General features: G+C 38.6%; 1 protein-coding gene across 3 annotated transcripts in view; it reads right to left on the bottom strand.

Annotated features, from left to right (window-relative positions):
• Positions 1-18,124, bottom strand: part of LOC131992217 (disabled homolog 2-interacting protein-like) — a 207,886-nt gene that overhangs the window by 98,123 nt on the left and 91,639 nt on the right. For 2 of the 3 annotated variants that reach the window (XM_059357702.1, XM_059357704.1), the window contains one exon: positions 1,713-1,825. In XM_059357702.1, coding sequence (XP_059213685.1) covers positions 1,713-1,825 — 113 coding nt within the window. Of the gene's footprint in view, positions 1-1,703; positions 1,826-18,124 lie in introns of all 3 variants that reach the window. The other variant, XM_059357703.1, reaches the window with a different exon arrangement.

Below are 18,124 nucleotides of genomic sequence, written 5' to 3'. Positions count from 1 at the left end.
AAGCTTTTTATTCTTCTTTTCTTTTTTAAATCTCCCTATATCCACTTGGTGATTCCTGGTCGTAGAAAAATAAAATGGTTCAATGACTCAATTCACATTCACAAGACAGAAAGAAGGGAGGATACACACAAGCACATACTCACACATTCACAGCAGGTTACAATTGATATTCCCAGGAAACACTATTTCCGGTCTTTTATATGAACAGAAGAGAGTTTGGCAAGCTTTAGCTCATCAGGCTGTGGTGATTTTACATGTGCAACTCCTCAAATACAGTTACAAATGTTTCATGAGACACTTTATTCTCACTCAGCAGGTGGTCCAATACCAGTGGGTCTGGCCTGTTTGTTTTTTTATTTACTCTGGGCTTCTACTAAGCTTTAGAAGCATCCCAGTTTGTTTTAGTACAGACTGAACAATATCTTTTGATAGATGAGTGGTTATTTATCCTTTTATTATATGTGTGTGTGGGTCCGTAGTTGCAGATGTATACGTATATATATATATATATATATATATATATATATATATATATATATATATATGTAGGCATATGTGGAATAGCCCATAATACATAATAAGTGTATTTATGTATGTACATCATTACACTAATATACTGCCCTTTTAAATGTATTTGTCTCTATTTTTTTTTTAAATTTCAGCCTGTTATTATTATTATTATAATTCATATATAATTATTAAAACAAAATTATTCCAACTTTACAGACATATACCTACATATACAGCCCATTTTGTTTTCAGACACAGTCCTCCTTAATTGTGCTTTCATTTGCAGTGTGATGTGTTTGGAAGAGATTGATTAATAAAGTTTTGAGGAGATATACATTTTATCTGTCAATAATACATCACAATGTCACAATCATTTTCATGGAAAGAGGGAAAAAATATTTTAATCCAACTTTATGAGCAACTGTTGCTGCCTCCTCGTTGAAATCACTGGATGCTGTCTATGAGTGTCGCTCCACACAGGCTGAAAGTTAACATGCGTTGGAGAAGTGTTTATGAGAGACGGAGTGCTGAGTGCTCTTGGCCCTGCTGGCCTAACATTTACTGTTTACAGTTCACCTCCAGGCCGTCATAACCCCGCTCATTATTTATTAATGGAAATATGCACTGCTAATTGCTAATTAGCTTGAAATTGATGACTCATAGCGGAATTTTTTGCTTCATTAACTGGCTGTTTATCTATTGAATTAAACATGGCAGAAAGCATAGCAGATTTGAATTAGAGCAGGATGACAGACAAAGCACTGCTCTGTGTGTGTGTGTGTGTGTGTGTGTGTGTGTGTGTGTGTGTGTGCGTGTGTGTGTGTGCGTGTGTTTGACAGAGAAGGAGTGTGCAGGTGAAGGAGTGTGCGTGTTGGCTCACATGTCAAAATTATTCGGCGTGACATGCAATGAAAAATCACACAGGATGTAAAAAAGCCAGCAGAGGATGGTGTGCTGAACTTAAACCCAAGATGTGTAGATGTGTGATGTGTAGACGCTGAACATCAAAGGCCCTGTTCCAACATTTGAAGTAAATGAGTTTCAGATTGGCATGGGTCCATCTGGACACCAGACCAGCCTTCCGTACACACTGATCTTACAGCTAAAAGCCTCCTAAGGCACACTAAGGTGGAGTTGGAGACAAAGTCAGAAGACAAATAGAGAGGACATGGATGATACATAAAAAAACTCACAGTACTCACGGTGACTCTGAAAGGTGTGGCTGCGGTGGCTGGAGCCTCCATAGTGGGTGTGTTCTTGTCTGAGGAGCTGCCTGGCATGCTGCGTCGGCGTCCCGACCTCTCTGGGGGAGACTCTGGAAAAGGAGATCGACCTTTAAGCATATATTTTTCACAACTTTAGAGACCAATTTTAACTATTTGGTGATTAAAATCATCCGCTTTTGCCAAAAATAACACGAAAAGATTGAAACCACTCATTTCTGGCCAGGAGATGATTAGCCTAGCTTAGCTTAGCATTAAGACTGCATGCAGAGAGAAACAGCTAGCGAGACTCCCTCTAGATTAAAAGCAAAACCACAGCTTTGACACTGACAGAGTGTTAAGTCAGGGTTTAAAGTTGGGTTGCTCAATGGACTTGCACAGACTGCTGCAAGTGAAAGTTCTGATATGGCTGAAACATATTTAACCATGACTAACCCAAACCACAGCTTCAGATGTTTAAATCATGTGCTTGTGCACTACAAGATCAAAGCCAAAATGTTTTATGAGAACATGCAAAAAGAAGTGTTTATGGTTGCATTATGTTACCACTGGGCTGTATTATATAACACATTCCTCCATGAATGCATCAATGAGTCTATTCAGGGATTTAAAAGGCTGGTGCTGATTTTCCTATCCTTCCTCAGTTCACTGAACTTATCTGTTATCTTTTTTATCTTCTGTGTGTCAATCTCATTCTTTCTGTTAACTTGTACACACTGTACAGAATAGTATGAGATCAGTGTGAAAGAAGAGTCAAACACTGTGCACGTGTGCAGGAGCAGCAGATCTGGACCTGTCCGAGAGGAATGTGAGTGATGTTGAGCATGCATGTCTGAACAGATTTCAGATAGCCATCACTGCTAACTGCTAGCTACAGATCAAACAGGTTAGCCAGTTGATGAACTTGTGTAGCACCAAATGATAAATGGAAAGTTGTGTGGACCATTATTTTCTGTTGAACTGCATCTTTGACAAGACATGTGACATGAGTTGAGATTTTCACAATAAAAGTCCCAACTAGGTCAGCAGATTTTATCTGGGATATATTCTGAAAAGTAAATTAATAAAACAAGCCTTAACAAATGTATATTAATATGTGTATAACTAGGTCAGATTCACTGATATAATCTTTTGAAACACACTGGGTCGTCCCGTCACTGAGACCGTGTTAGATTATTTAAATGAGATCTTTGACTGTCTGCAACACTGGAAACTAATGAAATTAATGTTAAGGGTGTGTGGCAGTGCGACTCTAATAAGGATGAAATTATGAAGCAAATCTTCCTCCTCTTTTTCCACACAACACACACACACACACACACACACACACACACACACACACACACACACACACACACACACACACACACACTGTAATATACAATATGAATAAGGAGTGTTCATGATTTTATTGGGAACTCCCCACTGACTGCTGATCCAATCATCTCCAGATTTGGTACACAGCATCTCTAGACTCTCAACACTCAAAGTTATCAAAGCTTGGGGGTAAGCCTTCTTAATTAACAAGGTACCTCATGGGCAAAATATTAGAATAACTATCTTAACAAAGCTTAGTCATAATTCTTCACCAGACTTCAAAATGAATCTATTAAAACAAAAAGTGACAGGATTTGGCATAGGATATATGACATTAAAGCACTAAACTTGATGCCACAAACTGCTGATTTTTGTATCAATTTTAATTTTAAAAAATTTCTCTTTAGAATATGCTGCGAAACAAAAGAAAGAGCCATGAAATTGCATACTCTGGTATAAATAATGGCTTCAGCTAAAAGAGGACTGTAGCAATCGGATACTGCAATAATACTACCAAAATTGGATGAACCCAATTTTGTGCCAAAAGTAATATGACATTTGCATAAACAGCATCTCTAATGAGCCACACACACAAGCACACGCACTTTAAGTGTGGTGTGTCTGTCAGCGCTGTCCTTTCTATTAGCTTGTCAAGCGGAGCTGTGCTAAATTAGCTGTCTGCTGTTTAACCGGCTGGTTGACTGAATTAGCGCACGCTGTAATTGAAGAACGAATGGTGGAATAGCACTTCCTGCTGTGCAGAGCTACTGGCTGGCATCCCAACCCCCATAATTCTCAGCTCAACATAAACATAAACACAGTCCACGACAACAAACAGCAGACGAGCGCAACATGCTCCGACACAGAGCAGATGTCCTCGGTCGCAAAATCAAATCTCTATAATTGAAAACCGGAACCATCTGGATCCTCTGAGCAGCCATTGCTCCATTGCTCTGTGGAGGTAAGGAGGATTTGATTTTAAACTAGCTTAGTCTCTGTGTGACAGAGACATGCTGAGCCTGTCCTGGAGTTTGTATTCCAGAGGTGAGAAATTTGGATTTGGAGAGAAGACATCTGCATTGGCCTCATTTAGCCTCATCACTATCAGTACACAAGAGTCAGGGTGTGACTAATGAGAGGTAAGTATTATGCCTGTCAGAGCAAGTCTCCAGTCCCTGAAGGTGTTCCATGTAAATAAGCCAAGTCAAAATAAAACACTTCTGGTCTCTGAATCGTGGCCTTTAAAATTACATTTAACATTTTATTTGCAAAGCTGTATTAAGTCATCCAATATAGAGGTCTAAGAATATATAAGTTGTGAATCAAGTGTTACCTTTTGCAGTTACATATATGTTTTTATTTTTCTAGAAGTTTACCTGTCAAAAAGGCTTACATGATCTTATTTTCAAGTGTCAAGTCAGGTTTTTTGGGTGTCAAGTCTAGATAATAGAAAGCAATGTACCAAGCATTGTACTGTGAGGTAAATTATTGTTTTTGAGAATGGAGTCTGGTGGCTTTGCAGAGAACATAATGGATATAACTGCTTGAATGTTCCCCGTCAGACTGATATTGATTGATATGGGCCTTTTTTAGGTGGCTAAAATCCATATAAAGTCCACAGCAGAACATCTGTTGTAGGAAATACACTTATTGTGGATTTTGGATAAATTAGTAATACAACACAACTTTAAATACCCCAAACTATCCCAACTCTCCAGTCTCTTGGAGACTGGCTGCAAGTCCTAAGGGCCACGATCACATGCACAATGTATTATTAAGAATTTCTGCAGGGTGACGGAGCTGGTCCCGCTCCACCCTGCAGCCTGTTTCATGCATACAAATGAGTGGGCTCATTAGCGATATATGACTGATGTTTGTCTGAACTTGTCATCATAGTAATGGAGTTTTTCCAACATCTGACTCTTAATTTTTTGTACCTTCAGTTGTTTTCTTGAGTGACAGCTCAAATAAAATGTTACAAGGGCCATTTAAAAAACACTAAAAATGAGTAAATGATGTCCGGGAATGAATGTGTGGAGAAGTAGACTCATGAAAACCTGCTTAATCCATTACCATGGTACAATATTTAATAAAAACTGGAATACGGAACATGTCAAAAATCTCTCACTTCATTATAGAAAACAAATATGGTGGCAATGAAATGAGTGCTGCCATGACAACAAGTGTATTTAATCCTATTAAATCTGAAAATCAATCATGAGTAAACAGGGCAGATAAGGTAATCATGAACACTGACTGAATTAAGTCGGCAGTGTGAATTTCTTCCTCTTGTCACAAATTATTTCTGCTCTCCACTTCCCCCTAGTCTTCTTAATTTCTTTTACAGAAATCTCACCACTTGGTACACAGTTGGCTGCCACGAGCGCTCAGAGGAAAGCTCTCACACACAAACACACATCATTTAGTTGTGAACTAATTGCTGTGTGAAATTGCAGTGTGCACTTCCACATGTTGTCACCATCTGCGCGTAAAGTGTCTCTACAAATGCATGGAAAATGTCCCTCGCCACAAGTCGCTCCGGTGTCTCCGAGTCTAACCTCCGAACCAACAGCAAACAGATCCGGGCGCTCAATAAAACTTAGAATAAAACACTTAACTGAAGCAAATCATCAAAAGCTGTTTTGCACTACATGTGGTGGCTGGTTTCAGGTTGTTAACGATGCTTGTTTAAAGGAGTCTGTCTCACAGCTGTTGATTCAGATATTTCAGGACCTGGAGATGTATGAAGGAGCATCTCGAGTCTCTATTTAACCCATTTAGGCCTAAAATGCCTGGAAAAAATGCCTGTAAGACCTATATTTGAGAGCTTATAAATTTGGCTTTTATAAGAAGTTGAGTTTATTTGTCCAAACCTTCAATAAAGTTTTTTAAATCAACGTGTTTGATTGCGACACTCCCACATGTATTCTGATGCATTTCATTGGCCAAGAGACCGAAAATAGGTAGAAAAAACTACAAATACTACAAAACGACGCTTTAATGGGTTAAGTAAGGTGAATCAAAGGGTCAGAGGCCCCACAAACAACAGCTGCTGTGTCAAAAGGTGAGGTATCTATGAAAAGCCAAGTCTGGAGGCCTCAAAGATGCAGTGTGTAGAAGTTAGGTAGATCTGCTGGCAGAAGGGGAAAACACTATTTAGAATTAAGTTTTCATGAGTGTATAATCACCTGGATTAAGATTTGTTGGGTTTTCAGCTTAGAATAAGTCCTTCATATAAATACAGGGAGCAGGCCCTCTTTCAGGGAGTCTGCCTTGTTTCATCTCCATGTTTCTACAGTTGTCCAGATTATTTTGTGTTTTTTTGTGACCTGAAGGCCACTGTAGGATGTACTACATGCTTTGAAAGGAGGAGTGAAGAAAAGTAGGTTAGGACTGGAAAAAAATATTGAAATTATCGAAAAAATTACGCTACAAGTAATGCCATTTCCCTTAAAGATACAGGTGCATCTCAATAAATAGAATATCATAGAAAAGTTTATTTATGTCAGTAATTACATTCAAAAAGTGGAAATAACACATTATTTAGATCCATTACTCGCAGAATGAAACATACCATGTCTTAATTTATTTAATTTATTCTAATTGCAATGATTATTGCTTATATTTAATGAAGACCTAAAATTCAGTGTCTCAAAAAAAAAGTAATATTCCAAAAGACCAATTTGAAAAAGTATGTCTAATATGGAAATGTTGGCCTCTGAAAAATATGGCCATCGATATGCACTCAATACTTGGTTGTGGCTATTTGACTTGAACTAATGGAAATTGACTTTTCCATGATATTCTAATTTATTGAGATGCACATGTATAGTAAAACTGATAGAGTTGTTTATTTGTAATCTTTCTTTCTACCTAATTTGATACCCATCATGTGAATAGAAGCATTCAGTGGCATAAAATGCCACCAACACTGCTTTTTATTTTTATCCGATGCCACAGGTGGGTAGTACAGGCATACTTCAGAACATTTTGGTGACATGTCAACATGCTGAAATGTTGATGAAGAGTGGGTTGTAGCTGCTTTAATGGCGGGTCAAGAACTGAAAAATTCTTACGGGGATTGCCTGCGACGAAACCATACAAATAGTATTTTTTCCGTAGATCTGGGTACAAACAAGAACAAATACAGGTATCATGTGACTGCAGAAGTTTTACTTCATACTTACTTACTTACCAATAACTTGGTTATTTTGTACAATATCTAGAAGGTATTGAGTACTGTTAATCGGAACTAGGGAGGGGGTAATCAGTCTGTCACAATCTGCAACCTCACCGCTAGATGCCATTAAATCTTGCACAGTGGCCCATTAAGGCCACATATTGTATCATATGAACCTTATTTTCAATTACTCCTTGCATATCATTCTATTTTGTCACTTTATCCTCCACATTCTCTTCCTTATCATGATCATATAATTGTTTTTCTCCATCACAGATCCACTTTCCTCCTCTGTGTGCACTCAGATAGATTAATGTTCTCCTCGAACCTCCATCCTCTAAATTTTCTTACAGTATCATCACAACATCATCTTCTAAATCAAATCAAATTCTCATCTGTCATTACCTCCCCATTGTACCTGTCTTACTGTTATTCTCTTCCCCAAAAAGTCACACCACCACCTCTGCCTCCTTCATCACCATCTACCCACAAATAGAGCCATCTCTCTGATTCCACCCACCTCCAGGCTTTCTCACAGTTGTTTAATGGGACTGTCGTAATGCCAGTGAGAGCCCTGGGGGGCCTAAAGCCGCACAGACTAGAAGATAGTCACTTGCATTTCATTTATGCACAGGTGTGTCCTGGTCTGGCCAACAGAGATAGAGACACTGTAGCCTGTAAGTGAACATATCTCTTAGTGAACAATTAATTAAAATGTTAAAATATTTTTCTAAAAGTCGCTCTCTTGCCGAGAGTTAAATGACATTGATTCCACTCTCATGTCTGTAAGTGTAAAGCCAGTTAGCAAAGTTTAGCATTAAAGTAAAAAAAAAAAAAATACTCACATTAGCACATTTTAAAACCTTTAATTAACACACTGTACCTTGTTAGTTTAATTGACACAAAAATATAAGTGTAAAAATCACGCTGTGGTGTTATGAGGGTTCTTGTTGGCACATAAAGGTTGCCATGCAACCAGGGGAATAAATATTTCAAGCTTGTAACTTGATGTTCCCTTGTCTTTGTTGACATTCCACATTTTGTTTCTGTATAGATTCATCTCTTCCACTCAGGGTCAGTCTATTAGAAGACCAAACGAATCCACTGGTACCAACCTAGTCATAATATTTTGTTGGGAAATATGCTAAATAACACTCAAGAGTTAGGCAATATTTTGGAGAGAAAAAAACTGGTATGCCCATTTTTAGAGGGGTCCCTTCACCTCTGCCCTAAAGATATCCGAATAATCTGGTGCTGTGGATACCCACAAGCCTCCCCTTTGCAGACATTACCACTTTATGCTAAACCTGCATAATTATAGGTCCAAACCATGCAGTTTTCTTATGCAGTATAAATGTGTTATGCTCCCTTATTATATAACTGTGTGTTTGAATATTTCTGCATACTGGGGTCCCTAAACAATCTCAGAATTGCATGAATTGGGTTTGACTGGAAAGCTGGGACTCTTATTGATTCAGTCAGCCCAGTTGTATTCATGGTGTTACCAGGACAAACTGGAGACCTAGGGCATTCAGAGAATGTATGGTTTTGCTCGGTAAATTGACAATAAGGGGGTTTCTGAGCAACTTTCAGAACAAAAGTGCTCACTATCCAATTGCTGAAAAATGCAATTCTTACAATAATCTCTAAATGTTTTAAGTTTTTGAGACCAAATAGGACAGCATGTGTTTTTCTTTAGTGTTCCTCAAGGTCTTGGCGTCTTTATGTGGGGTTTTTGAGGATCTTTGACCATTTGTATCACATTTAGTAGTCAGAAATGCTTAAATTTAGCACAAAATGAGTGTAACAAATGGCATACACCCAAAAATGACTTCAGCAACCGCAGCATCTATCCATCAATCGTTGCATCGTATCTTGCTTCCTTCCCTTAACATTCACTTATATAGGTCAGACTGCATGTTTCCTTAGTGTTTCCCGAGCAGGCGCGCTGACCAGTGCCAGCTAACCTTTCCTTCCTCTCAGACCTCACCAGCACAGGATATTCTAGCCTGCATCAAGATTGCAAACGAATGGTTCAAAGCCTCTCCTACTTCTGAAAACTAACTGTTGTTCAATATTTCCAAACGTTTTGTACGTTGCTATCAAGGGGAGACAAACAGGATGACAATAGTATGAGTGATTCATATTGTGTGAGGTGTACAGGGAAACAGCAGTCTGGACAGGCAGGTGGAAATGTGTCACAAAAACTGTTAGAACACAGACACACAACTGATAACATCTAGTTAATCATCTAAGGGGACAAACAAGAATGGATGAAGAGCATTTTGCATAACGACTTATTTTTGGTGTGGCTGTGCCAAAGTGCTGTGCTCATATAATAATAATAATGACAGTTGACTTTCTCAACACATTTTGCCTGGAGTGATGTGCTTTATGATCTTTTATCACTGGAGGAGCTGGCTGTGCTAAGTGGCTCTGTGATGAAAGAGGAAATTCAAAAAGGTTGTTGTAACTTGTTGTTGCACGGGGTTTTTAATCTGCCTACAAATGATAGCGACAAGAAAAGAACATTCAATATCTACACTCTGTACTGCTGGTGCCACTAATAATCACTCTTTTGTCTTTTTGATTTGTTTTCCTACAAATGACCAAAAGTCCCTCCGAGCCACTGAAAAGACATGTCCATGAACATTTTTGCTGCTGTTTCTGTGTAGTGAATGCTGTGTACAGTCTTGCTCAAACATTATTTCAACTTAACAAGTTAATTGAGGCAAGCACAAACAAATTTGACAACCTTTCTGTGGTGACTAGTTTGGGTCTACTGGCTAAATCTGTTATACATTCTAGTTTCAGTCACAACAGAGAAAAATAGCACCTTATCTGCTAGTTAAGGGTACATATAAATCAAAGTTTTTTTTAAATTATTTATCTATTTACACATCTATTAGATGTGAAGCATCCATTGCATTTATTTTTTGAGTCTTGTTCGTGGCCACTTGACGAACGTAAGGCCAATATTCACTCTTTTTTCGTCTCCACCAAACCCTGAAATAAATATCTTGCGATAAAAAAACAAAACATCATCTTTAGTCCCAAATCCTGACCCCTGTTCTAAAAAGCTGGATTTGAGGGTAAGCGAGATAACTTCAGCTCTAACCCTGGGTTTTCAGTATCACAAAGGTGGTTCTCTTTTAATCTGGCTGGATCACCATCACAACTCATGCTGAAAAGCTAACCTGGCCGGGACCAGGTTATGTTCTCGATAAGAGATCAGTATCTATAAAAGCACCGCCTACTAACCAATCAATTCTCTTGGCACACCCTTTTTGGAACTAAGAATCCTGATAACTAAACTTGGAACTAAGAAAGTTGATAACCACCTTCGTGATGCCACTTATCCGTGACTGCGGTTGTTAGGTTTAGTGAAGCGAGACAACGAGAAGATATCTTGGGTATGTTGAACTCGCTTCACAGTACAGGGCTCTGATTGTCCTTTAAAGGCACAGTCACCAGAAAATCAGAGGTACGTACATATTTTTCCTCATACCTGTAGTGCTAGTTATCTGTCTTACTTGTTTTGGTGTGAGTTGCCAAATGTTGCATATCGGCCATAGAGATGTCTGCCTTCTCTTGAATCTAATGGAACCAGATGATACTCAGCTCGTGGTGCTCGAATTGCCACAATAATCCATTTGAAAACTCAACAGCAATGTGTCTTTAAGAAATCCTGACCCGTTTTCTCAACATAATCCAAAGACATTTTAGTGTAGGAACTTAGTAGGAACTATTTTTCTGAAGACTACACTACAGCTGTATCACTGTGCAGAAGAAATCATTCATCCAATCATTGATGAGAGGCTTTGAGTGAGCCATGAGTCCCCCTTTATAGCTAATAAGGGATTGTGGGCACTGGCAGTGGATTTTTAGGGGGGGGAGAGCAGCTCAACAGTAGATGCCACAGAGAAGTGGTGTACATTAATAGTGTCCTCCTTGGTCTAGCTAGACCCTCGCTTCCTCCTAGCCATTTAGTTCCATTAAATTTGACAAAAAGCTGTCATCTCTACAGCCAATATCTCCAACACTCTGCAGCTCACAACAACAAAAAAAATCTAGGTTAATAAGTGACTCTACAGACAAGAGGAAAAATGCGTAGGTTTGTTTTGGGGGTGAACTGTCCCTTTAATGTTGGTGGTAATATTGTTGTATCTTGCTTAACTGAGTCAGAGCCAAAACGTACAACATATTTACTTAAATTCTGATTAATTATGTATCAGAAGCCAATTTCAAAGTCCTGCTTTATAAATTTAAATTACATATATTGATGCATGAATGAAGGATTAAGTGGGAGAATGCGACTCCCAAACGACAACTTTCTAATGCACATAGTCATTTGATCCACTATAAATATTAAAATATTCTAATAGCCACTTTAAATTGGGTATTGGAACAAGGCAGGCACATAATCCAACCTGTGCTCATCCAGCTAATGAGAGTTTAAGCACAGGATCCTGTTATCAATAGCTGCACGTGTCGGCATTTCAAGAAGTCTATACCCCGAGGGCGGAAAAATAGCCTCCGAAGAGAATGCAGAGTGCTCGTGTTATGACAGGAGGGAAAAGCAGGAGAGGATTCAAACACATACATATATATACACATACATTCTCTGTGGGCCGGTGAAATGTGCAGCGAAAATCACAGGCTGTCAAACTGTGTTTACTGTGTTCTCTCTACCTGAAGGACTATTTTCTCTTGGTCCACCCCTCCTCTCTTCCTCCCTCCTTCACAAATACATCACTTTTCTGTTTTTCCCCTCAAGGACAAGACAACTAGAACTTGTCTTGACTGGCTGATAGTTGCTGTGCTGCAAATAAAAAAAAAAAGAAATCAAAAGAAAGAGGCTCTGTCTGTCTCTGGAATATAAACTGTGAATTAATGTCAATCAAAGAGCAATCTGCCAGAGAGGAGATTTCTCCTTTCATTTATTTTGTCAGAAGGCAAAGTCTCATTAGTGGTATTTCTGACTCCCAGTCGAACAGTGATCCATGTAATGGAGGTCACAGTGGAGGGCCCACCCAGGCACACACTGTATTACAGGCACAGCTTTGAATTGTCAAGCTTTATGGCTTAGTCTAAAACCTTGTGTTAGTGAGAGAGTGAGAGAGACAGGGGAGAGGAGAGAGAGGGGGAAGAGTAGGTACACAGAGACTCTAATGTGTTAACGCTGAACTGTGAGGACAGCACTGGACTTTTGACCTCTGAGATGTGGTATTTACACAGTGCAGAGATGATGGGGTGATAAAGAGGTACTGCTACGTCTCCTTGGAGCGACTCTGTGGACACGAGGGAGTAAAAGAGAGTCATTTCAGCCTATAACAGCCACTAGTTCTGATAAAGTCAACTAACTTTCTGCTGGAGGAATGATAAAAACATCGAAACACCTGGAAGTTATGCCAGAATCAGACACGATAATGTGATTTAAGAATATGCAACCAATCAAATGAATCCTATAGAAAGTATATTAGGCCTTCTGCATATTTTTTATTATGTATGTCATATACCACTTATACGGTACTTTGTATATCCTCTGCATACATTTAAATATATTCATTCATTGATGTTCATACTACTACATGCAACAACCTATTTAACATGCCAACATATGTTTTCTCTAATGTGCAATGTCTGAAAAATGCAAAGTACTCTCAGGAAAACAAACAAACACAAAAAAAATATATGTTAATAATAAATAAATTAATGAATTAATTTATGTATAATGTGTATTATATGTATGTCTTATTTTTTATATTCTTTATTCTGATTTTTATATCTATATGTCTGTTTCTTGAGCTGCTGTGACGACTACATTTCCCCACTGCGGGATAAGTCATATCTTATCTTAGCTTATATTATCTTATCTTAACTTAATAAACAGTGTAAAAAGTGCAAGCAGCACCACAGCTGATTCAAGCTGGATTCTATATTTGACCGTGTTCTAGCGAAATCCAGAGAGAGGGGCTCTGCTTCATGTTTGGTTTGGCACATGCATGCCTTTGTCTGCAGTGTGTTATGGGAAGGCAGTGGAGAAGGGTGGAGGTGGTGGAGGAGGAGGAGGAGGAGGAGGAGGAGGAGAAGAAGACTGGGTTGCAGAAGGAGGAAGTTTGTGTTTGTGCAGGGGGCGACACAGCAGTAACATTCCTGCGACTGCCGACCGAGATCCCACTAACTTCAATAACATCCACTAGCAGACGCTCAGATATGAAACAAACACCCCGTGCAGGCTCGCCGTCACTTGATAACGTTAACAAACTGACATGTGACAGCTCTTGGAGATGGTTTCCCCGCTGAAAACACAGGTTGCACAAGGTAAAACTAGATTGACAGGCCGACTTTATTGGCAAAGTTGTACACTGTAATAAATTATTTAGCAGTCATTTCATTTGACTTAATATATTTGATCAAATGTATTAAATATAAATGCGTCCTTGATTTTGAGGCAGTTGTTTAAGTAACTTTAACATAAAAATGTTTGAGATATAATCTACTTATTTTGATCACATTAAATATAATATTTATATGTATGTAATTCTAAATCAAGAGAATTTTGAATGACTCCAACACAATAGAATTAGTCCGTTTTTAATTGACAGGCACTTCCTGTTAAGTTGCTATTAACTCAACTTGTAACGTAGTTTGGTTTAATTAATAATATTGCGTGCAATCTGTTGCCTCAATTTTATTGAGTAGCTATTGTTTATCTTTTTTTACAATGTAGTTATGCGCATCACTTGTGCATGACTATTGAGATCCGATCTTATGGATTGGTTTTGGATGCAAATGTGTTTGTGCATGTGTCTTTTTTTCATTACATATTGTGGTTGGAATTAAAAGCAAAACCAAGTTGGACTGCTTTCAATGTTTTTTTTTAGCAAAGTTCCAGGAAAGAAAAGGATAGCAATGGCTAAACAAATGCAAGTAAGATAAACACTATAATTCATCTAACCTTGACAGTGTGCATTTATTGCATCTGAAAAATCTATGCTTCCTTGCACGTACTGTCAGCTATATGTTTTCAGGGTGCAGGATGGCAATGATCCTCTATAGTTCTACAGCTATTTCCCCTCAAATCGCTCTCCGGCTCTGGTTTGTAATCTGAGTTGATATCTATGGATTAGGGGGGGATTAGCCTGCACCTGTCCCCCTGTTATTGGACTCTTTTGGGTGCTCAGAAAGTGACTGCGTCATCTGGCCCGTCTCCATGATTCACCAAGCTGAGGGAAAAGGGGGTAGACAAGGACACAGACTCCAGAGATGAGACAGATAAGAAAGTAATCCTGGGTTAAACATTGAGATGATGTGGAGAATCCTGGCGGTCTCACTTCACTGCTTGATTGCTATATTAACTGTCCCTGCCCCCTGTCTCATGTCTCTGCTTCCCCATTATATGGTGCCAGAGGCAATTGATTACATTTTCATTTCTCATCCTATAATCACGGGCAGATTACGGGACTATAGAGATGTGCAAAAGGCCCCAACAACTCTCCCCTTTAGGAGCAGGACATGCAGACTTTATTGTTGTTTAGCTTCTTTTCATGGCTGTTTTGTGTCTTGTTGCAGTCAATACACATGTCCTTATGGTATTGTGTTTCTTTGTAGTTGTTTTGTGCTTTGTAATCGTTTTTGTCTTTTTGTCTTTTTGATTTTGTTTGTGGTTGTTTGTAGTCGATTTGCTCCTATTGTAGCCGTTGTGTATCTCTTTGTAGTCATTTTGCATCTCTTTGCAATTGTTTTGTTACTCTTTATTATGTATTATTATCAAGATTTGAAATTACCTATATGGGGATAGAACATTTTGCCCATATAATCCATCATCATCTATTGGCACATGTCTCTTTGAGTGACATTTTGTCGGTAAAGGCCAGGGGGGGGGGCGACCCTTCTGGCCCCTGGGCCTGTGCCCAATAGGCCAGTTCAATAATCCATTCATGCTGATAATACAGTCCTGACAAAGCAGATAGGAAATTATTTTTTACTCTTATCTTTGTTAATTTCTTCAGTGTTATCTCATATATTCTCCTGTCCCTTGGCCTGATTTTATATGCTGAAAATTAAGGCAAAATGATCAAAGAATGGGGGTTGCCTCTGCTTATTAGTGAAGCCTTTGTTTTACTAAAACATGACCTTAATCTCAGAGAGGATGCTCGGGCACAAACTGCAAAAACAGATCAAAGGGCTAATCTGTTTGAAAGAAAACAGGAAAAGTGATTCCACTGGCCGTAAAGTTAAGGTCTGAACTGTGCGCTGCTGAGCTCTAAATCTATGTTTCATCTCCATCATGTTAATATTTAAAGTAGATTAACACTTTGAGGCATGAATCATTAGTACAGACTTGTTTCCAGCCTTCCTGTGTACACAAATGTAACGTATGCAGTCATTATGTTCGCTGTGCTGTTCTGGCCATGTTTCCCATCAACAGCCTTATTTCTGTCCTCACTTCCCATCATCTGGCTACATCATAAACAGCCTGGCAGAAACTAAACATGACGCAGAAGCCCGGATCAAAAGTGCTTCTTGATAATGACCCATTGAGAATATGATTACGTGCCATAACTGTCTGTGGTAATGCATTATTGAGTTGTTATTGAGTAGTTCAAACAGTTTCTCGCAAGCTACAGGCTTTTTTTTTTTTAACTGTTGTGATATTTCACACTTTCACGCAGTTGTTACTTTGCTGCTGTTACTGCATGCTGAGTTGTGTTTGGTTGCTGCTCTCACTGGAGCAGTCACAGAGCTGTCAGTGCCTGCGTCTGTCAATGTATTTAAAATATAGTCAAACATTTTTCCAGCACTTACTGTCTAAAGCTTATACCTCTTTGGACATGTTGGCTTGTTATGCAACTACTACTGTTGGATTTGTTTTATTGTTCTGAAATTGTCTGGTTCCCATCAGCACTAAACTTCCTCTGACAAAGTTTCCCTTTCCCCTTTCTTGTAATTTTTCCCTTTTTTGTTTAGTTTCGTTCTTCCTCGTTTTAAGAGTGCAACCATTGTTAGAGTGGGCCTGTACAGCCCACTGAGACTGTATGTCATATTGAGCTATACTGTACTGTACTGATGTTGTATTACTTCAAGAAATGTTCAGCATCAAAGCATTGCACTTTTAAAGGAATCATTTTGCAATTATGCTTAGCAACTTTTTGAATAAAGGTAAATGAGAGGATCAGATGAGAGTGGTGTCTTCTCATGGATCCAGGAAATGGTTAGCGTAGCTTTGCATAAAGACTGTAAACACAGGGAAACAGCTCGTCTGGCTCAGTCCAAAGGAGACAAAATTTGCCTATCCTCCCTTTCAGTATTTATATAACACTTAGACCTGCTTTATAATCAAATCAGACATGAAAATATAACTTTTTTAATAACTGATCTCATGGAAATACAGGTACTCGGTAAGAAACAGTTAATAAGGGACAAAATGATGACTACAATACGAGTGTGCAATAATTTATAATTAACACTATATCATCTTTAATCCGTACAAAGTCTGGTTGTCCACTCACAGCAATTAAATAGACCCCTAAGACCACAAACTACTATTTATACTTGGACACTAGAGATAATGTTTATTATAGGGCTGAAAGATATTTGATAAATATATAATATATAATAAATATATCTAATTGCAATTATTTGAAATGCAATATGAGCCACATTCTCCTTTTCATTGAAAAAATGTATTAAAAAGCTCAGGCTGGGATCCACAATACTTAATTTAGAATAGTTTATTTGACATATTGTTCCTTTAACAAATATTACAGCTGCTGCAATTTGGATATGCTCAAGGCCACATTGGAATGTTGTTAAAATTACGATTAATGGTTCATCCCTAAAACTAGTTTTAGCCTTTTTTTTTCTCTTTTTAACTTTAGGCAGAGCCAGTCTCCATAATCTAACCACCCAGCTGTTGGCTCTAGCTTTATACTGAACAGACTGTATATCAGAGTCATTTTTATCTTATTTATCTTTACTAAAATATGAGATGGAAGACTGGGGAATAATGTAAGAGATGAATGTTTTAAAATAGTATGCTTGTGTGTGTTTGTAACACATTTGGCAGCTGGTGTTAAGGTAAGGTGCTGCCAGCTTTCAAGTGAAAATATGGGTCAGCAAGAACAGGATAAGCTGAACCCCTGATGGCAGACTATCTGATACCACATACAACAATATGATGGCAAGCAATAACAACTCAACCAGAAAAACTCTTGGCACATCTACTTCATGAGACAGATGCGTAGGAGAGGGACGAGTAGATCAAAAGTTGAAAGCTCCCTCACACTGTCTAACTTGCAAAAAAATATTTATATGCAAGGTTTCCGGTGCTAGAGTTTCATATAACAAGCTGATATCAGTCCAGTAAGTCTTCTGAACATCAGGCACGAAACAAGAGACAGAAACTTTACTTTGATAAAGATATCCACTTATTTTTTCCACCAAAATGACTCATTCTGAGGGGATAGAAAAGTTTACTACAGCCAGGACTTTATAATTTAAAGTTGTTAACAAAGACTGAAGATGAAAAGAGATAGATGATGGGATCTGTTCTAAAGAAAGTGAACATATTCCATTCACAGGAGAATTTAGAACAAAGGCTTTGATTGCATCAAGAGTTTCCAAACAGCATAACAAGTCAGAACAGACAATGCGCTCTCTCTTTCTCTGCCCGTCTCTGAGATAAGCAGTCATTTTGTATGTAAATGTCAGCAACCCCTGCGAAAGAAGGGGGAAACAGATCCAGAGTGATGTGATGGTGAACCGGGCTGATATAACTTTTCCATTCGCAGATAACGCCTCGCTGACATGCACACACACGCTGAGAAAACAATAACACATGAGCTCACGCAACCGCCACCTGATCTGTCCAGTGACAGCGAACACACAG

Source organism: Centropristis striata, chromosome 19, assembly GCF_030273125.1.
Source record: "Centropristis striata isolate RG_2023a ecotype Rhode Island chromosome 19, C.striata_1.0, whole genome shotgun sequence".
Lineage (NCBI taxonomy): Eukaryota > Metazoa > Chordata > Actinopteri > Perciformes > Serranidae > Centropristis > Centropristis striata.
The sequence above is the reverse complement of the archived record's forward strand: the minus strand, read 5'-3'. Positions and strand labels throughout refer to the sequence as shown.